The sequence below is a fragment of the Lissotriton vulgaris genome, chromosome 5, assembly GCF_964263255.1.
Source record: "Lissotriton vulgaris chromosome 5, aLisVul1.2, whole genome shotgun sequence".
NCBI lineage: Eukaryota > Metazoa > Chordata > Amphibia > Caudata > Salamandridae > Lissotriton > Lissotriton vulgaris.
The window spans coordinates 1,249,903,320-1,249,925,525 of record NC_141693.1 but is presented as its reverse complement, the minus strand read 5'-3'; the positions used below and the strand labels follow the sequence as shown (position 1 = coordinate 1,249,925,525).

The window sequence follows — 22,206 nt, the reverse complement described above, 5'->3', positions numbered from 1 at the left end:
CGGATAACATTTGCATACAATAGATCCAAGAATTTAAAAGAATTGCTCAAGTGCAAAAGAAAGGATTCTGTAGAACCAATGTATAAAGGAATGCGCAAATGTGAAAACTGTACACATTGCAACAACGTAATGACAGGATCATCCTTCACACATCCCAGAACGGGAAAGGTTATACAGCTAAAACACTCAAGTACGTGTGATACCAAAGGTGTCATTTATGGGATTAAATGCCCATGTGGTAAGTTATACGTTGGTCAGACGGAGCGCAAAGTTAAGGTAAGAATAACCGAGCACAAGAGTAATATTCGGTTAAAAAATTTGAAATCAACAGTGGCAGCGCATTGGACAGAAACAGGACATAATATTGCTCAATTACGCTTCACCATACTAGAAGTGGTAAAAGCACGCCCAGATGTTGACACACACAAAATGAGACTAAGATCTGAATACTTTTGGATAAAAAAAATGGGGAGTCTCCAGCCAGACGGGCTCAATGATAGATTGGAACTAGCATGCTTCTTATAAACTTTGAACTACCACACTGGATTTGTCCTGACAAGGCTGAGGTTACCAGTGCTTGTTTTGTTAACGCAATTACTACAGAATTTAACATGGACTGTGTTTGAAAGCAAGAAAGTTATAATTTGTTTTGTCAACGCAATCACTACATAATATCATTTATACAGTATTTATATTGTATTTTATGTAGACGGTTTGTCCCATTTGGCTTCCTATAAACTCAAGGTACTCAGTAAACGAGATCACATATCTATCACTAGATTTTTGCCCGTTTCAAAATGGCCGACATTTTTTCCACTAGGTTGTTATCGATTTGTAAGTAATAAGAGCGAAGAAATTGTTCCAAAAGGGATGTTTTCATGCTCACCGTATATATTTGGAAATTACTGACATTCAGTCGAGCAGACATTTATTTACCATGTGGTTCAATTATGAAAGCTTCGTGCATGTGATGTAATATCATCTTAGTGGAGGTTTATTTTATTTTGTCATCTATGGAAAGATTGAATAGGAGGAAATAGTAACGCAATTTAGATTGTTTATTTGAGATTTAGTTTAAACTAACATAGTCAGAACACCCGTTGAAAAGTAACGATCATGTGACCGGACTCTTAACCAACCAGAGAAGGTATAAGTTCAATGCTCACAGTGGGAACTCAATGCGGCAGGGATTGGATTAGATGGCAGGAGGCTTTGACGCCAAACATTTCAGTAAGTACGGGCGAGCAATGTCGAGTGAACGTGGGTATAACGTACTTAGTAAGGCACTCAGATGGGCTACTTATGATTAACACGAAAGTTTATTTAGATTTTTCACAGTTGGAACTCCAAAACGTCTCGCATATGTTTTAGCACATTTTTTTAAATTAGGCAGAGTTATTAAGCACTATGAATTCGTATGATTTATATGTGATTTCCTGAAGACTTTTTAAACGAAAACGTGATATGTTATTGAGATAACATGAACATAGCTTGGGGCTCATTATGTATTCTTTATTCTTTTCGTAAAACCCCCGACGAAGGGTCCATTTGTACCCGAAATGCATTGGGTGAATGTGAAATGTTGAAGCAATGGAACCTGCTAACATTTGCAACAAAACGTATTTAATGAGAAAATATCATTAAAAACCACAATAAAAAAAGAATGATACAAAGGATAATGCATCTGAAGATTCTGTATTGAAACATGAGAATGTAACTAGAGGACTAATATTGGTCCATAACAAAGAGTGTGCACACCTTGAACCTGAGGGCAGTACCCCTGCTCTCACCTATCGCAATTTACTAGACCAAGAAAGCCAAAACCTGGAACTTCACATAAATCTGCAGCTGAGATCATTGACTAAGCATCAGACCCCAGACATACATTGGTTATATTATTAACTGCTTTCAGTTTTCAGTTTTTTATTCAGTCCTGTTTTTTTAATTATTGTAGTCCTGAGGTCTTCCTCTGTTTTTCTTGTCCCTTTCTCATTTTAGCACCAGGAAGTCAGCTAAGTAACACATGCACTTTATAAATCCTTATCACGTCACTTCACTTAACTGAATGACCACTTGATTGAACTCTAGAGCCCTCATTTATATCATCACCATATTGGAATATATCTGTGGTATTAGACTAACCAACAGTTTACCATTACTACCTTGCCGATATGGAAGCTCCACTGTAGGCTTAAGAATCCCCACCAGGAAGGTGTCGATCTCTAAATTGGGTGGGTGATACTCCACCAAGGGAGTGGAAGCCAGGGCTCTACTAACCTGACAGGCTGACTGGCCACCCATCAAGGTCTACATGACCCTGTTGGAAATCTCCCTTAGTGTAAGCACTAAGCAGTCCACATGGTAGGGTGAAATTTATTTTAAAATGAGGACATGTACTTTTAAATTTTACGTGTCCTGATAGTGGAAAAGTCTTAAATTTGTTTTTCACTATTGCAAGGCCTACCTCTCCCATATGAATACATTGAAGTTACCTTATTACATTTAATAAGCTGTAAATTCCAAATGAGAACAGGTAAACAGTTCATGTTTGGTGCTGTTGGAATCGTAAATCCTCTTTCATGGTAAAGTCAGATTTTTACAATTTTGAAAATGCAACATTTTTAGACAGTTTGCATTTTCCTCCCTTTGTGATTTAGGGCCTGCAGCTGTCTTTGGGTCTCCTGACTAGGTGTAGATTGCAGTTGGGCTTTCTGTTTTCCTCCTTGATAGCCACACATTATAGAAAGCTTAGGTATTCTTGGATGAGCCATCATCGGCAGGATGGGAAGGTAGAACTGGACACAGCCTTACTTACTCTTGAATAGGCTGTGTCCTACCTTCACACAAAGGATTGCATACCCCCTGGAGTTAGTCTGGTGCCAGTATAGGGGAGGAAGGACACCTGGGCTCTTCAAAGGGAAGCCTCTAGCATTTTCTCCCACTTCAAAAAAAGGCCCCACATATCAATACTGGACCTCAGACACAACTCTTCAGTACACTTCTGGACCTGTGGACTCTGCCAGGAAGAAGGACTGCTGTGCTGCTAAAAGGACTGTTACTCTGCCAGACTGCTACTCTGAAGGACTGCTGTCATGCTGTACTGACCTGCTGCCCTCTTGCCTAGGTGAGAAGGACTGGACCTGAAGTGTAAACCCAGAACCCTATAGCGACTCCAAGGGCTAGTCGCTGACCTCCTGATCAGAAGCCTCAGGGACAGAACAGGCTTCCCACAACCTTCAACCCAGCACCTTAACTCTACCATCTGTGAGTCCTACTCTACCAAGCAGTGCCACCCCAATCCTAGACACTTGGAAGGAGGCCTAAAGTTGCTATACCAGCTGTGGATCCACAGGACCGACTTATCTCCTCTGCTGCGCGGCACAACCCAGAGCAGAACCAACACATCCCCTCTGCTGCGTGGACTTTCCCAACGCAAGGACTTTGTATCACATCCTTGCAGCTCCATCAAAACCACTGCTGCGTGAAGCATCCCAACACAGGCCCTCACATCACAATACTCTCGTCAGTGGGATCCTCAATGACAATGCAGGACCTCACATTGCAGCCTTGCAGCCCCTTTGGAACTGACACATCACTTCGGAGGCATGGAGCATCCTTGACTCTGGCCTTTGCATTGCATGCTCTCATTGACAGGATCCTCGACGAAGACACAGGACCTCACACCGCAATCTGACTGACTGACTGACTGACTGAGGGTATTTGTAAAGTGCACTTATGCCGAGGCGTCTTGGCGGCGAGGAGAGTGATCGGGTAATCTGCGCTGACATTAGCATTGTATAAAAAGCCTGGTTTTAATAGCTTTCCTGAAGATGGTACGAGAAGGCTGAAGTCGGTGCGACGCTGGGAGTGAGTACCATAGTTTGGCTGCCAAGAATGAAAAACGTTTGACTCCCCAACTGACCCTTTTCATCTTGGGAGGAAGGACCAGCCCGGTGTCCATTGACCTTAAGCAAACAGTGGTCCGAGACCTATTATTTTAAACACGTAAAAAATCACAATTTAATAAATTAGAAGGCTTATGGTATTTTAACCGCCCTGATCAATTAATGAAGAAAAATAGAGAATAGGCAACAGCAACAAACTCAAAGTGTATAGACAATATTTTAATCTATTGTCAGGATTTGGAACGGAAACACAGTATACAATATTTAAATCTATTGTCAGGTTTTTGAAGCGAAAGCACAATTCACAGTATTATGTACTTTTTTTATGCATTGTCCCGTATTCAGAACGTGCAGTAGAGCAAAAAAAAAAAAAAAAAAAAAGGGGTGTCAAAAGAAAGTGAACGTGATAAAGTGAACGGAAAGGAATCACACAGATTTAAGAAAATATATTTCAAGCAATTCAAAAGAAACACCAGCCAAAAAAGGCCAGAACCATATGACCTGGCCACTTCAATTAGTCAGCATAATTTCCCTAATTTATTACTAGGCAACTGATGTCAAAAAAATGTCTGCACTATATCTACAAGGGTGATACAGTAAGTGGTCCAGGTTAGTTAATGAAATGTCGACGTTTCGACTCGACTAGCGCCCATGCGGTCGTTTTATTCCTGGGCCATGCGAGTCTTCTTCAGGACAGGTGGGACGGGACAATAGGGATCTCATTGGTGACCCCTTCTAGGAGATAATGGTCGTGATTCCCACTCCACATAGACACAGTCCTTACGTTTCCAGGGAAGTTATCCAAGTGGTCTCTGCGTTCTTATTGGTTTCCTATCCGATGGGTAATCATGTGGCACTACATGTCTTAATTTTCGGTCCCAATCCTAGGTATTGGGTAGTATCAAAATCAGATTTTGATACTACCCAATACCTAGGATTGGGACCGAAAATTAAGACATGTAGTGCCACATGATTACCCATCGGATAGGAAACCAATAAGAACGCAGAGACCACTTGGATAACTTCCCTGGAAACGTAAGGACTGTGTCTATGTGGAGTGGGAATCACGACCATTATCTCCTAGAAGGGGTCACCAATGAGATCCCTATTGTCCCGTCCCACCTGTCCTGAAGAAGACTCGCATGGCCCAGGAATAAAACGACCGCATGGCCGCTAGTCGAGTCGAAACGTCGACATTTCATTAACTAACCTGGACCACTTACTGTATCACCCTTGTAGATATAGTGCAGACATTTTTTTGACATCAGTTGCCTAGTAATAAATTAGGGAAATTATGCTGACTAATTGAAGTGGCCAGGTCATATGGTTCCGGCCTTCTTTGGCTGGTGTTTCTTTTGAATTGCTTGAAATATATTTTCTTAAATCTGTGTGATTCCTTTCCGTTCACTTTATCACGTCCACTTTCTTTTGACACCCCTTTTTTTTTTTTGCTCTACTGCACGTTCTGAATACGGGACAATGCATAAAAAAAGTACATAATACTGTGAATTGTGCTTTCGCTTCAAAAACCTGACAATAGATTTAAATATTGTATACTGTGTTTCCGTTCCAAATCCTGACAATAGATTAAAATATTGTCTATACACTTTGAGTTTGTTGCTGTTGCCTATTCTCTATTTTTCTTCATTAATTGATCAGGGCGGTTAAAATAACATACGCCTTCCAATTTATTAAATTGTGATTTTTTACGTGTTTAAAATAATAGGTCTCGGACCACTGTTTGTTTATACTAATACGTTACCCAGGTCCAGTACCGTTTGGGTCACCCCATTTCTTTAATCATTGACCTTAAGCAGCGTGACAGAATGTAACAAGGAAATAATGATTGTACGTCTTCCGCCCCGCCAACATAGAGAGCTTTATGTATTAGACATAAAGCTTTAAACTCCACCCGACGTTTCACCGGAAGCCAATAAAGTTGTTTAATGCTGGCTGAGGTGGAGTGATGCTTGGATAGGCCATGCAGCACTCGAACTGCAGCATTTTGGAGTGACTGGAGTTTGCTGAGTTGTTTTACTCCAACGCCCAGATAAAGGGCATTACAGTAGTCGATACTCAATAATATAAGTGGGCCAACCACCATTTTCCTGAGGGAAAAGGGGATGAATTGAAGGATTTTGCGCAATATCTTAAGTGTAAAAAAGCAAGTGGAAACCATTTGGTTTCTTGGGGGGCGCAAGTGAGATCTTTGACAAGGATAAAACCGAGATTTCTGGCCTTCGGCACCGGCTGCGGGCATATTTCCGCATCAGGGAGCCACCAGGACTGGTTCCAGATAGAAGGTTTCTTGCCGTCTTCTCCTTGTTAAGATTTAAGAAGTTGACATTCATAAATAAATATGTAAATTGATACTTGTATAGTGCACTACTCACCCGCAAGGGTCTCAAGGCGCTTGTACGAATACCGCTGTGGAACCCATCCTGGCTTTCCCTGTGAGGCGTCCACTCCTGGGCACCCCCAAGGTGGAGGCCAGGAATCCTTAGCGTTGTGGGGGCCGTTGTGGAGATTAGGCAAGCTATTGCCCAGAGTTGCAGAGTGGGACTCCATGATTGGAATAGGCACCGAGGCGAGAATTATCAGGTCCATGGAATTTTGAGCACAAGACCCTGCCGAGGCGGGGAATTGAACCCTGGTCCCGGGCTAGACCCCACGCCATTACAGAGGACAGGCAGTCCCGGAACCGTTCTGCTGACATGCTGTTATTTTGAGTTACCGACACTACCACTTGCTTGTTAATTGCAGTCTTGCAGCTTCTCGGAAACAATGCATCACCTCAGCTGCACGACGCATCCCTGATGCGGGACTCTGAAACTCTTTGCAACCAGGATTGAAGCTCTTCTGTTCAGCTGGCCTAACTGGGTCCCTGTAGCCGTCCCACACTCCATTTCAGTCGGCCTAAACTTGGGACTTTGTCGTGATCTAGCGAAACCAGATATCCATAGTTGGCAGTTTGTGCGTTTTGGTGCTATTTTCACTTAAATCTTTAAAATTGCATATCTCTGGTTCAACTGATTAGATTTTTGTTATTTTTGTCTTAAATTATTTATTAAAATTCACTCTATTTGTGTAGAATTGGTGTGGGATTTTTCCTTAGGTCGTATTTCACTTTATTACTGTGCTGCATAAATACTTTACACATCGACTCGAAGTTAAGCCTGACCGCTCTGTTCCGAACTACCAGAGTGTTGAGCACAGGTTAATTTGGGGTTAGCTTGTACGTTCATCCTGACAAGGATTGTGGGGGCATATTACCAAGGACCTTATCGCCACTTTAGCTGGATTTCTTCCCGCTAAAGCGGCGATAATTTTATCACCCTATTACCTAGCTGTCGCTAACACCAGGGATAGCGATCATCTTGGGGCCCGCTTTGCATGTCAGCAATATTTATCGCTAATGACATGTAAAGTGGGCGTGCCAAGATGTTAGCGACTGTAAACAGTCGCTAACATCGCTATCTCCTATTACCTACTTTTATTTCCAAAAGCTAACGCCTGCCCAGAGCAGTTCTTAGCCATGTTATCCAATGGTAGGTGGATAACATGGCTAAGAGCATTAGCTCGGTAATGCATGAATATCGCTGACTTTTCAGCGATATTCAGGCATTTCGGCCGATTTTTATCGCTTTTGAGATAAACCTTGATAATAGCAAGGTTTATCTGCGTTAAAAATCGGCGGAGCTCAGCGATAATAATATTGCTGCTAAGCCAACATAGCGATAATTATCGCTAGTTGTTGGTAATATGCCCCGTAGTTCCTAAATAAGTATGGTTTCATCCCTCTCAATGAGTAACTTATTTTCTTACATATCCTGTATGTTCATTTGTGCCTTTGGGAAGAGTGGGCATGGATAGTGTGAGCTGACATGAAAGTTATAAACTCCTCATATTATCTCTTGTTGAAAAAGCATTACTTTGAAATACTTTCCAGGAGAAGCAAATTCATAGTTGAATTCAGGGAGAGAAAGAGAGCGACAGAGAGAAAGTCAGGGGCGTAGCTTCAAGGGAGGTGTTTGAGATGTGACACCACCTAAATAAATACATTCTAGGCTTGTTAGTTGTGCCTTTTCGGGCCATGGGTTGGGTTTGCAATCTCTGAGTTGGTTTTTCTTATCATAAGCCAAGAATGAAAGACAAACCAGTAGCCTTTTATGTGACCAAAAGACAGAAATGAAAGAGAGATAAGAATACCCATCTAGTGACTGAGTTTCAAATTGCCAAACTATATAACCTGCAACCAATACCAGTTCCTGCACATCCAAATTGTATGATCCCAGGCATATATTTTATTTTGAAGAGTTCCCTTTTTCTTTATTATCACATCTGAGAGCACATTTAAATACTTGAGTTCAGGATGTGCACTGCACAAGCTTCAACTATAATTAGAATCTAGGTGACATTTAGGGTTTAAATGACTGCTGACTTGCCTCTTAGTCCACTAATGGCTTTGTCATTGGTGGGCAAGCCACAATGCTTCTAAAGACTATACATTTTAATAAATGTCTGTCTGTGCAGTGATATAATCTGATGTGGTAAGGTGAAATGATTCCTCATGTTAAAGAAATATACTTTTTCAATTTCTTTTGTTTGGGAACAGATTTTATTGGTTCTATCGTAATCAAAACAATATATTCGAGCGATGTGCATCACAAATAACATCAACAGGATATAATGATTAGGATTCTTAGTCCCCACCACTTTGTATATATTGGCATTACAAACATAAATCATAAAAAAATATGTATCCAACAAAGCCTAACTATGCACCTTATCGTATGTGTGGTTGTCATGGTTATTCACATCTCAAGTATATGTAGTATGATATCTTTATTAACTCCCCAAACTGGTGGGTGCCCCCCCCCCCCCCAGACTCAAGCCGCTACAGCACTGCAAACATTCTTTTTCAAGAAATCCATCAATCTGAAAACAAATATATAACAATGTAATCCAAAGTTTATTCCAATAGTTACTCGATGTTATAACAATGATAGTGTTGTTTTCAAACTTTAATTGCTGCTGAAATGCCCGTCCAGTCCTTATTCCGTAGCACGTTACAACCCACTATACATCCTTGGAGAAGGTGCTTTAATGTACCCAATGCTTTTCTGGCTATTTGAGCCCTTCATCAGGGGTATGAAACATAAATAAACCCATCAGTTTAACAAAGATTAATCATGACTATACTTATGGGTATGTATACATGAAGCTAACTAGTCTGTGTGCCCTGTAATGCGATGTGTTCTAAATTTAAACTGAAATCATATTCAACAACTTCCCCATTGCCACATTCCCACTTTAAGTGCTCATGTTGTAACGAAAACATTCCTAATTTAAATTTATACCAAAACTAATTGCATATCTCCCCATGTATTCAAAAGTCCTGATTCACTCACCGCACCGTTCATATGCGATTACAATCTCTGCTGCTGTGCGCCAAAGCCGGCATAGTGACTATATGTTTCAAGTTTCCTTGACCGTTATATCCGAATTAAACCAGTATGAAAAAACTTTTCTTGCCTCCTCAGGTGAAAACAATATATTTGAGCGACGTGCATCATATATAACATCAACAGGATATAATGATTAGGATTCTTAGTCCCCACCACTTTGTATATATTGGCATTACAAATATAAATCATAAAAAAACACATGTATCCAACAAAGCCAACTATGCATCTTATCGTATGTGTGGTTGTCATGGTTATTCACATCTCAAGTACATGTAGTATGGTATCTTTATAAACTCACCTTGCCTACTGAAGTGTTATAATCTCACTGCCTAGTTAATGTCTGCCTTTTTGTGTATCTCTAGGGGAATGTTCCTGTATGTTGCCTACATTTCCCATATTTTAATATGTTTCTGTGGGCAACCACAGGTTATGAATACCGGCTGCTCCAATTCCATAATGTAATGCATGCCCTTTTTCCATACTGAAACGCAAAGTGGGGTGTCGGCCTACCAATGCTTACCTATGTCCTGTTTTGCATGTGTGAGGCCGAAGAACAATAGGTGTTTATTGTAATGATTGCCCCCAATTCCTTCTGAGCAGTGTAAAAGTATAAGCTTTGGGGATCTGGGATCATCCCATGCTAGAACCGCTGTCAGGCAATTAAGCACCCCCTGCCAGAATCTGTCCAAGGCAGGACATGACCAGGTTGTACGTAGAAAGGTGCCGTCATCTGAACAACACCGAAGGCACTAAGTGAAAGCAATCAGCCTAACTGTCCACAGTCTGTGTCGGGTATAGTACAACCTGTGTAAATATTTAAATTGGATATTGCCACCTCTTGTGGGTATTGAAGTGCCTCTGACCAGTCATCGTCATGGATCTGGCCTAAGCGTGGGTCCCATGTAGCGTGCAAGGTAGCTTGGGTCGTTGGGCTATTCGTCAACAGAGTCTGATTAATTTTGGAAATGTTATGGTCCCCTATATCCCCCATCAGGAGCTGCCTTCTAATGGGCTTAATTCAGGCAAGGCAGGTAAATCCTTAATATAAGGGTGTAGGGCATGTCGTAGTTGTAGAAATTTATAGAATTGGGATTGGGGCATTGAGAATTCTTTTTGGAGGTCATGAAAGGATTTCAAGACTGGTCCCATCATGACATCTCCCATAGTTGAAATTCCAATACGATCCAAGCCACTGAATCCCAGAAGTTCTTCTACCGGCGGAAGTAGGCGATTTTGCCAAAGCGTGGTCTCACTTGTAAGGCGTCCCCTCCACCCGACTCGGCGGAGGGTTTGTCGCCAAGTCATAATCACAACTCGTGTTGCAGGGGAAGGCCTTTCGCGTCAGACCTGCTATATAGAAATTAATATAAGGAAGGTTCTCCCATGATCCAAGGTTCAACTTTATTTGCAGGTTCTGAACTGGGTTCACACCACCATTCGTTCCAGATCTGTAGCTGTGTGGCCGCATGGTAGGAGTGTATGTCTGTGGCAGCTATACCTCCATAGTGGATCACTGAAATAATATAGACTGCCAAAATATCGACCTGCAAAAATATCGTTGCCAAAATATCGACAGACAAAATATCGACTTTCTATCTACAAACAGGTAAGTACAAAAATATCGAGTACAAAATATCGTTAACAATAATATAGATGTAAAAAATATCGACTTTATTAAAAACAGTGTTAAATTAAATTAATATTAAATTTTAATTACTAACATATACTTAAAAATACTTAAATTAAATTATAATAATTAAATAATAAATGAAAATAATAAAAATAATTTTTTACAATCTTATTTGTTGACCCTGAACCCTAAAATATACCCCTTTACCCAAAAACCCAAAACTGACCCTGAACCCTAAAAATACCCCTTTACCCAAAAACTAAAAACTGACCCTGAACCCTAAAAATGCCCCTTTACCCAAAAACTAAAAACTGACCCTGAACCCTAAAAATGCCCCTTTACCCAAAAACCCAAAACTGACCCTGAACCCTAAAAATACCCCTTTACCCAAAAACTAAAAACTGACCCTGAACCCTAAAAATGCCCCTTTACCCAAAAACTAAAAACTGACCCTGAACCCTAAAAATGCCCCTTTACCCAAAAACTGAAAACTGACCCTGAACCCTAAAAATGCCCCTTTACCCAAAAACTGAAAACTGACCTTGAACCCTAAAAATGCCCCTTTACCCCAAAAACTGATAACTGACCCTGAACCCTAAAAATGCCCCTTTACCCAAAAACTGAAAACTGACCCTGAACCCTAAAAATGCCCCTTTACCCAAAAACTGAAAACTGACCCTGAACCCTAAAAATGCCCCTTTACCCAAAAACTGAAAACTGACCTTGAACCCTAAAAATACCCCTTTACCCAAAAACTGAAAACTGACCCTGAACCCTAAAAATGCCCCTTTACCCAAAAACTAAAAACTGACCCTGAACCCTAAAAATACTCCTTTACCCAAAATGTATCAATATTATTTAATTACCAAATAATTATTAATTAACAATAACAATAAAGTAAATATATTAGCACATTAGCTGTAATTATTTTAATAATTAATATTATTTTTCCCAATTAATTACTTAACAATAACACAAAATTATATATATTTAAATGTACTCTAATTAATGTAATTAACTAATTACAATTAATCAATTACCAATTAATTACTAATTCAAAATATGTACAAATTATATTAATTAATTAACTAATTATTATTAATTATCAATTAATTATTAATTATAAATATTTACAAACATATATTAATTAATTAATTATTATTAAATTACTTCCCACCCTATTCCCCTATAAACCCACAACCCGCTACAGAATTACATATCGCAATTATTAAAAAAACAAAATACATTTAATAAAATATTTTATAACATTAATACACACTTTTCACACATATTATTACATAAAAATACACTATAAAATATTATATATTATTAAAAATTCGATATTTTTGCTATCTATATTTTATACAGTCGATATTACTTCACTTACCTGAAAAACAATATTTTTGTAGTCGATATTATGTCCAGTCGATATTTTGTCCAGTCTATATTTAAAACTCGATATTATGTCCAGTCGATATTTTGGAGTCGATATTTTGTCTGTTCACCCTCCACAGTATGTGGATTGTGTACATGTTTGTAATGCAAGCCAGGCTGTGCCACCCCCCCACATAAATTGTCCCAATGCTGTGTTCAATTGACGGAACTAGGTCGTAGGAATCAGGTAGGGATGAGACTGTAGCTGGTACAATATTTTTGGTAGAGATGCCACCTTAAAGATGACTGATCTTCCATAAAGTGACAGGGGGAGTGTGAACAATGTCTTTATCTCCGTTTTAACCTTGGCTGTCGTGACTTCTATGTTTTCTCCCCAGGATATTGTTTGGTTATCTGACACAAAAACGCCCAGGTAGGTGAAGCCGTGTGTTACTGATGTCAGTCCCTCTGCCCACCGTTTTCTTTCCGAGCGACCCTCTGATCGGCCATATTTGTGATTTAGAGGCATTCATATATAGGCTGGATGTTTCGCCAAAGATGCGAATAACTTGAAGTATACGGAACCTGTCTGGATGGGATTGGTTAGGAAAAATAAGATGTCATCTGTGTATAATGCTATACGAGCAGAGATTTTGGGAGTCCATTCGAAGCAGTGGTAGAGTTCATTAGTTTTACCCAGGATGCAAGTGGTTCAATGGCAAGGGCAAATAGCAAGGGGGAGAGGGGGCATCCCTGACGGGTGACCTGTCGGATTGGGAACTTGGGCAATGTAACTCCTGCCACCTGAACGGAGGCCATAAGGTTTGTGTATGAGAATCTGATCAGAGCGAGGAAATGGGGGCCCATGCTTAGGTGTCTTAGTAATAAAAACATATATGTCCAACTGATTGAGTCAAAGGCCTTGTCCATATCAACCAAAAGTAAGGCGGCTGGTCTGTCCAAGAGATCAATAGCAGCTATTGTGTTGTGTAATCTCTGTAAATTGTGCTGGGTTGCTCTTTCTGGAATGAAGCCGGCTTTGTCTGGATGGATTAGGTCATTAAGATGTGTGATCAGTCTGTTTGCCAGCACCTTGGCTAATAGTTTTGCTTCAATATTTAGGAGAGATATTGGCCTGTAGGATGTACACAGATCTGGGGGGCATCCTGGTTTGAGGAAAACAACGATTTCAGCATGCCTCCAGTCTGATGGCTGGAGTTTATTCTGGAGGGCTTAATCAATGGTCACATGGTAATGTGGCCCTAGTATGGTTGCAAAGGATTTAGAAAACTCACTTGGGAACCCATTGGCTCCTGGTGATTTACCAGATGCGATCTCAGAGGCTGCTGAGGTTAGTTCCTCAATTGTGATAGGGTCTTTGAGCGAGCTTTGCGCAGCATCAGACAATGCCTTAGGTGGAATGTCATGGAAGAAGTAATCTATTTGGGACTCTGAGAGTACTTCATGTTTAGTATAAAGTGAATGGTAAAATTCAGCAAAGGTCTTGGCAATTAGAGTAGGGTTGTGATCATCTCGCCTGTTAGTGACTTAATAATAGGTAGCTTGGTGTGTTTGAAAGTGTACTGACACAGCCTATGTAGAAGTTTCCCAGATATATCCCCCCACTGATATATCGTGCTTTGCGTGGCCTGCCAAACATGCTTGGCCTCGAAAAGTAGGATGCGTTGATACATTCAATACATTCAAAATCAGTGATTCGAGGCTAGACTCTCCAGGCGATTGTGCAGTACATGACTGTAGTTATGAGTTCCCAGGGAGAACTACAGAGCCCAGGTGGAATGGGCAGGGATGTAGCTTCAGTGGGGGTGTTTGGGGTGTGGCAACCCTCAAATCCATGCTTGTTTTGGTAGCTGGGTTGGGGGCCCTGAGTCTGGTCTGCTGTGTTGGGGTCAGGTTTGTCGTCATTCTCATTTCACAAAGAGATTTAAACTTTTTCATTTTTTGGATTGTGATCTTATATATACCTAGTGACAGGTTCGCCAAAAAAGTAGAAAATCTACACCTATAAAAATCAATGGGTGCAAATGTACTACCTTTTGAAATTCACAAACATTGGCAGGAGTAGGCTTGGAAAGCTGCACCAGTCTCAACTTTCCAGGCAATCTACTCGCAATTAAAAACCCAAATGGTCATGAGATGAATGCCTGCAAATGGTCAAACCATTGCTTACTCGCAAACATTTTCCTAGAGGCCAAAATGTTTGGGCAGTAATGCAACCGGGGGCCACATTAATGCCAGTGTTGCTAAAAACAACAGTGGTGGCGGGCACGGATCTGGGGTGGCGGTGTGGGAGGCGAGTGGGTAAGAAAGTGTAAAAAAATATATACATTTACCTCCTCGCCTCTCTGTCCCATGTTGTTACACTGTCGTATGATCAGGATGCGGCCAGGCTCCCCTTAGCCAATCACAACGCTGCAATGCAGCATTGTGATTGGTCTGAGCACTGAAATTCGGGGATATAACAAGGACTGGGGGCTTCGGCATGTTCTCCACTCAGGATGTAATGCAGCCTGGGTTGAGAATATGCTAAGTGGGCATGATCGTTTGGCTGGCTGAGATTTCAGTGTGCCCACCACTCCTCCTCTGCCCTGCGAGCAGAGCAGCCTTGTCCTGCCCCCATACTGCCACAGCAAGAACAAAGAACATGATAATAACATCATGTTATTATAATTTTATTTTTCCTTTTCTTCACTGCTGCATCGCAGTGGGGCGACGCTCCTCCGCCACTGCATGACAACTAACTGGCCTCTTTATTTTACTATTAGCAAGGTCATCAGGGTAGGGATAAGAATTAATGTTTCTAAATTTGTGTTTGAAAACTATCACTTTTAAATTAATACTTATTAATGCACTGATATAATCTGATGTACTAAGGTGCAAAGACTCTGCATGTTAATTAAGTACACTTTTCGAATTTTAAAGAGGCTTCATCATATTTTACTCTTTTGCTGCAAGATGTCTTTAAAAATAAAGATGTTCCTACAGTTAAGTGGTGCAAGATTCCCTAGTTGCTTCCTTTCTTTAACCCTTTCGATGCTGATGACGAGCTCAGCTCGTCATGATGCACGGTTGAGCTGTGCTGATGACGAGCTGAGCTCGTCATGAAACAATCAAAATAATCCAAAGTCAGCACAGGAGGGGAAAACACCTAGCAGCCAAGGTGTTAATACAATTTATCCTTTAGAAAAATGCTTGACTATTTACCGTCTTTTTAGGTCTCGCCTGAGCCAGCACATTTGCTGGTCTGGCGAGACATTTAGGGAGTAGGCTTTAGAAATCCGACCACACGCTTCTGCTTGTGGCCTAAAGCTAGCGGTTACGTGTGCAATTACGCGCACATCCGCCATCTGGCTTTCCTATCTCTCCCTCATTAAGCACATCGCTCAAGCGCATCGCTCACGGGGACCCTTAAAGCGCACGCTCCAAATCAGCATTAGTTATTCACTCCTGCACAGTGTGTGAACTGAAAAGGTAGCCCCCAATTTTCCCACTGTACCATACACCCATATAATTCAATGCTTTTCGCCCACAGCTGCCTATGCACACCGCCAACAGCACTAAATATGTTACCAGTAACTATTATAAATCGTATATGCCATACTTACAGTATTTCCTCAACTTTGGTCCGCCCCACTTCTGGCTCTCAACTGAAGAATGCTCTGTTAATATAACACATTCCTGCCCAAACAAATCCACTGTCACCCTTCACCGCAACACATAGCCCCCTTGCTTTCAAACAACAGTAAACAAAACAACTCCCCCACCGGGCTTCCAATTTCCAGCAAACTGTTGCTCCTTTCCAAATTACTCACGCAGTCCATGCCGCCACACTAGAAATGTATCAAATGCTCAGAAACGTTGTTTGCTCAGCTTTACTGTTTCAAATAGTTGTAAACAGTATATAGGTTTTGAATGCTTTTTTAATACATATGCAACTGCTCATCTTTATGCATATAAATGACTATGTTCCAACCACAACAATATTTTAGGGGACACGCACTAAAGATAGCTCTAATTCCATATTGTGCACCCATGGTTAATATGCCTTTTTAAACGCCTATGTAAAATTATACTCGCTAGTTTTAAAAAACACATAAACTTGTTCAACAGTTTCCTCTTACATTCTTGCTGTGCCATTCCCTATACTGCTATATTACAGTGGTTATTTTTATATTATATATGATACACAATATTAGCTCACTTTATCGAACATATTTTACTCTTACAAAACGACTCCTCTATATATATACAGAGCAAAAACCAAATTGCTGTACGCACATCTTTACTTACTATATTTAGCCAACTCCATTCCGCCACACATTTACCTAATAGGTTTAAGAATGCTCCGTATCACTATTGCCCTACCCCTACAAAAAATAATGTACACCTTCGGCGCAACACATACCCACACCCTCTTGAACAACAGTAGCCTGACCGATTTCTTTATCGGGCCTCTCATCTGCCGGTGAACTCTTGCTACTTTGCAAGTTACCTATGCAGTCCAAGGCGCAGCAATAACCAAAACGACACATGAATTTACACCCAGAGCTACCAACTTACATATGCAGTACAAAACCAGTACATATAAAAACAAGCATTCGCAATTCAATAGGTCTCGAATTTACGTGAGTTTAAGCTATTGGCATTGTAAACGGCAATGCCTTTTATTTTTGTTTTAAAATCAAAAACAATAATAAAAGGCATTGTCATTTACAATGTTAATAGCTCAAACATGCGTCATGGCTCATTAAATGTATCGCTTGCGGGCACGCTTTCAGCCCGCGATCGCCATCACTTTCACTTTGACGGCCGCGGTGTATGTCTGTTTTCTCTGGTTCTTTCATTTATGCCTTCTCCATTTGCCCTCTGCGGAATCTCTTCTTTTATCATGTTTACTTTGCCTGTTCTCTGTCACCTTCCTCTCTCTTTGGGAAATACACTGTTCATCTTCTCTACACCTCTTTCTATCTTATCTCATCATTTTATTTTTCCTTTCGTCTATTATTTCCTTTACATATTTTACTGCTACTCTCTTTTCTCCGTGCTTCTGTGTTTAGCCCGCTCCCCTGCCCTTTTCACTTCCGTCACTGACAAGCACTTTTCCCGCCTCTGCGCCTTCCCTCCTCAGCACGTGCACTGCCCCGGGCTCCCGCCCTGGCAGATCTTATCTTTGGGCCTGTGCACCTCAATAGAGAAACCACAACTTTAAAGGCAGGACTTCAGTGAGGCTGACATAATGTAGTCAACAACCCACCCTGCCCCCAGCACTGTTAACCTTTTGAAGAAACATCGGTGACATCTATATTCATTACAGGGAGATGTTGACGCTGTTAATTGCTTATTGGCCTTGACCAGGACAGTGAAGATTTGCATTATATCAGGGTCTTTTGCTGTTTGCCTGAGTCAGTCACTACTCACTACACCCTACCTCACTCACGGATCGATCTTCACTCACTGATATACCCCTTGCTTGCACGTACATGCCAACTATTTTAAAATGGAAGCTTTAACAAACAAGCACTGGCATAGCCAATAGGTCTCGCTTTTGGGGCCTTATAAGTGTTTAGCCATGCAGCAGTTGATGTTGTTGCACCAAGGATATTGTGCTGCATACTTAAATACTTATAGGTCCCAAAAGCGAGACCTATTGGCTATGCCACTGCTTGTTATTGTTAGTGCTGAGTCCAGTAAACAGCAGGCCAGTGTTGCTGTTGATCAGGGGGTCTCGTGTAAAGGCGGCCCCTTGCCGTACTTTGAGTATCAACGGACTCTAAACAGTGGCAATTGCGTGGGATAATATTCCAACTCAACTTTTGTGCCGATTGTGCCACTCTAGGCTGAGGCCCACCTAATGCAAATCAATCCTTACCCTGGAAATGGTCCATCCCGAACCTGGTACATCTCACTCCTCCACTTAGCAGCCAACTGCGTTTCTTAGTTGGGAAATTTGATAGTCGCATCCCATGAATCTGCTGACTAAGCAACAACCCTGGGAAAAGAAGAGGAAAGAAGGGAAAATGAAGGAGGAAAGGGTGATTCCAGGAAACCCTTCACACATTGCATCCTTTCTCTCGGTCTTCTTTTGGTAGAAGGGATAAGAAGATTATGCGTTTTGGGGAAAAGCCATTATCCCTAATATACTCTTTCCCAATCAAGGAGCAATAAAAATGTTCAGCAAGAGCTGTCCGTCATAATTTGAAATTAATCTTTATTTGTCTACAGGATATCTGTGCAAAAACGAAAGTAACGATGTTAAAATAAATAAAGAATACCTATTCCAGCTGCCTTGCATTTTAAATGTCACTCATGGTTATTTGAGCTATTACTGAATTAATTTGCTTCTGCATCTCAATAACAAATGATGCATGCTCTCTTCGCTGCCTGCCTGCATAGGGGTCATAATTAAAAAACCGTTGCTAAGAGATGCTCAACAGATGAAAAAGAATAAAGTAAGCAGCTTTTGGTTTATCTTTTCAAAGTGCAGAAACACGTGTGCGCCCGGCGCTGGACCCGGTGAGGCACCATGTCCGGGAAAGCTAGGAAGCTGGGGTCTACCAGGCGGAGGACGGGGCGGCCCTCCCGCGACCCCGAGGACGGCAGCAGGGCCATCCCGACACTGGACGAGGAGCCGCTAGACTCCGACATCATGCAGAGAGTGCAGGAGTTTTTCCAGGAGTGTGACGTCGACAACAAGGGATTCATCACACGCGAAGACATGCAGGTAAAGCAGGGTGCATGGCGCGCGGACTGTGAAATGGCGGCGGGACTACCTCCGGGCGGGCTGGAGGCTGTGACATTACCAAATTAGGCTGACGGCACATTGAGAGAATCAGGGACGGCCTATAGGGAAATTTGGGTCAGGCAGTCCTAATGGAATCGATTTCTGGATTTCTAGGCATGGCCAAAAGGAAAAGTGTTGGATTTAGACAACTGTATGTAAAATATGGTCTGGCGTGAATATTGTGTCCCGAATATCATTTACAAAAAGATTGTTCTACTGGGTGTAAATATTCTATTATTAACTCTAATTGCGCTAGTTTTGTAAACAATGTTTAGGAAACAATATTTATGTCAGCCATATTCTGACCACCAGTCTGGTACCATGCAATTTAGGCAACACCTTGAAAAGCAAACTAGGAGTTTTAAGGTAAGACCGAGATCGAAAATGGGAGGATTAGGCAACGCCTAATTGGATTCTTTTTTTTATCAAAGGTGCAAAACTATTGAATGATACTAAACACATATAGGCAAAACTGTTTAGCAACAAGAAACAAAAAAAGATGAAAAGCCCTGCATAAAATGCAGACAACAAAGATTGTACCTGTAATTAAAATCTGCGCTGGCTTTTTATATATTTAATTTAATAATAGGTGCATCACTCTACTAGAGTGACTAGACAAAAAGTGTTATATTAGTATCCCACGAAAGCAGACATCAAGTCCTCTCAGAGTTTCTCGTATGGGCAACATTATAAACCCCTTATGGTTTCGCCCAAAGGTATTCTAATAAGAGCGTATGTCTTAGAAAACAGGACAACCAGACTGCAAAAACAGGAAACCAACAACGTAGATCACCTCTCTTGCTATTGTTTATCTCCTGTAACCCTTTGATGTCTCTGTATGTGCACCCAGCGCGTTCTTATTCTACACCAATGACATGGAGGGTCTCGGCTACAAGCTCGGTTCAGAATGTGTATGCGTGCTATACATTAAACACAGTCAAAAGAACTAGCAATCAATGAGATAGCAATGTCCTCCATTCAGGAGAACCAGCATCTTGGTACTCATTGGCCTATTTAAATCATTAAATGGCTACCTTCAGAGACGCTCTCTGTTTAGTATGTGACTCCATGGAACGGTCGATTCGTTTCTTAGTGGTTAAAAACCAACGATGCACATTAATCAGGGTAATAAACATGTTTAACAAAATTCACAAAATATTTATGCACTCCTTGATCAAAAGATAATGGTGTGGATCATACAAACATTATTCAGTAGAAGAACACATTCACATATTTAAATATAATCTAATACGGACTGATTAAAAAGTGCTAGCCCAAAGGGTTGGTCAGGAGGCAAAAATGTATAAGAATTTAATACAACATTCTCCTGAAATAGGGGACACAAACCGTATGAATTGTTCTTTATGTCAAACCCTCATTCGCTCTAAACAGTGTGTAATGGAACCACCTAGATGGAAAACCTGTACAGTGATAGGGGACAGGACCCCTCTCCACTCTTTCAAAAGTATTTCAAACGCTGCAGCGATCTGATCGTCTGCTGTGTGTGGAACTCCAAGACCGTAAACCTGACAAGATGCAAGTCAATAGGGCTGGGACAGGGTCAGGACAACAGCAGGCCATGGTAATGTTTTGGCAGTAAAAACCCATTTGTTGTACCAAACCAAACAGTGACAATTACATTGAAATTGTTTTAGTTTTATGTTATTATAAAGGGCAATGTGAGCGTCTGTAGAGTGCTGTGCTGGGCCCCTGTTAGCTTGCAAGCTGTTGCAAGAATGGTAGTTTTTGTTACAATGCAAAAGGTATAGGCTGTGAGAAGTGTTATCTTTCTGTGTGGGCTTTGTTAGCCTAATTACAGAGTTGGATTTTCATTATGTGTAGATTCGAACAATTAAAAAAAATATTTCAGAGTTAAGAAATGTTTGATGACTTCTTCTTCGATGTTGGCAAGTTTAGAATTTTCTCCAAACCACCCCCTTAGAACAGGCATAAGATATGTGCACTGTAAAGACAGAGGTAGTTTAAGTATGGTAAGTTGATATTGTAGCTTAGGTAGGTATGGAACATTATATATTGTAGGTAGGTATGGGAGGTACAGTAGATATGACTGAAATGATCTTGGTTGTTTGGTTTGTACAGTAGTTTGGGTATGGCAGGGTGGTACGTATGGTTGTTTTGGTAGGTATGTTAGCTATGTTAGTTATGGTAGGTACAGGAGGCATGGTAGGTAGATTAGATTGGCAGGGATATATGATAGGTTAAGTATTGGGTTGTGGAATGTTAGGTATGTTAAGAAGCTATGGTAAGTGAGGTACAGTAGGGAGGTTAAGTACAGGGCAAAGTTAGGTAAGTATGGTTTGATAGGTTAGATAGGGTAAGCAGTTTAGGTATGTAGGGAGATTACTAGGTAGGTCTGGTAGGAAGACATGGTACGTATGTAGAAGTGGCAGGTTGGTATGGTAGGTATTGTAGCATCTTCCCAGTCGGGGTACCCGTAAATGACTACGTCACACACGGCGTTTGTATCACACGTCTTTATTCATCTGCGTGTGACTGCGAACTCAGCACGATAAAGCAGCCTTCGTTGCAATGCACTATTTTCATTACATCATAGCTCCACAGAGTTCATCAGGAGCCAAAATTGTTCCGTCATTGTTAACTTGCAAGACACTACATCTCCCCCTCTGTTAAATTAAAACGTACCAATTTTACAATTTTACAAAAGATATATACATATATACATTTAAATATCTTCAATTAATCTCTTTGGTTTTGTAATTGTTTTTGCACTTTGTTGTGCAAAGTGGAGACCTGTCACAATCATGATCCAAGAGCTGCTGGGATGGTGATAAGGCAGAGTCAGTCATAGGTGCTTCAGTGTCAGTTTCTCCTGGACCGAACTAAGAATCAAACGCTTTGGTTGACCCCACTTAGAAAGGTTCTGCATCAAAGGAAGCATCAGATTTTCTTTTCCACATCTGCCGTGGCAGCACTGTGTCTCCTTTCTGGAAGATGGTGTTTTTCATATCGTCTTCGGTCAGCATATGTTTTTATCTTTTGTTTCGG

The 22,206-nt window shown here is 41.0% G+C and overlaps 1 protein-coding gene across 3 annotated transcripts in view; it reads left to right on the top strand.

Annotated features, from left to right (window-relative positions):
* The window catches only part of RAB44 (RAB44, member RAS oncogene family), a 450,865-nt gene that overhangs the window by 106,278 nt on the left and 322,381 nt on the right, over positions 1–22,206 (top strand). For 2 of the 3 annotated variants that reach the window (XR_015295992.1, XM_086923095.1), the window contains exon 2: positions 18,878–19,119. Coding sequence is in view for 2 of the 3 variants with exons in the window: in XM_086923095.1 (XP_086779221.1) it covers positions 18,922–19,119 (198 nt within the window). In the remaining variant the exon portion in view is untranslated. The remainder of the gene's footprint in view (positions 1–18,877; positions 19,120–22,206) is intronic. The other variant, XM_086923096.1, reaches the window with a different exon arrangement.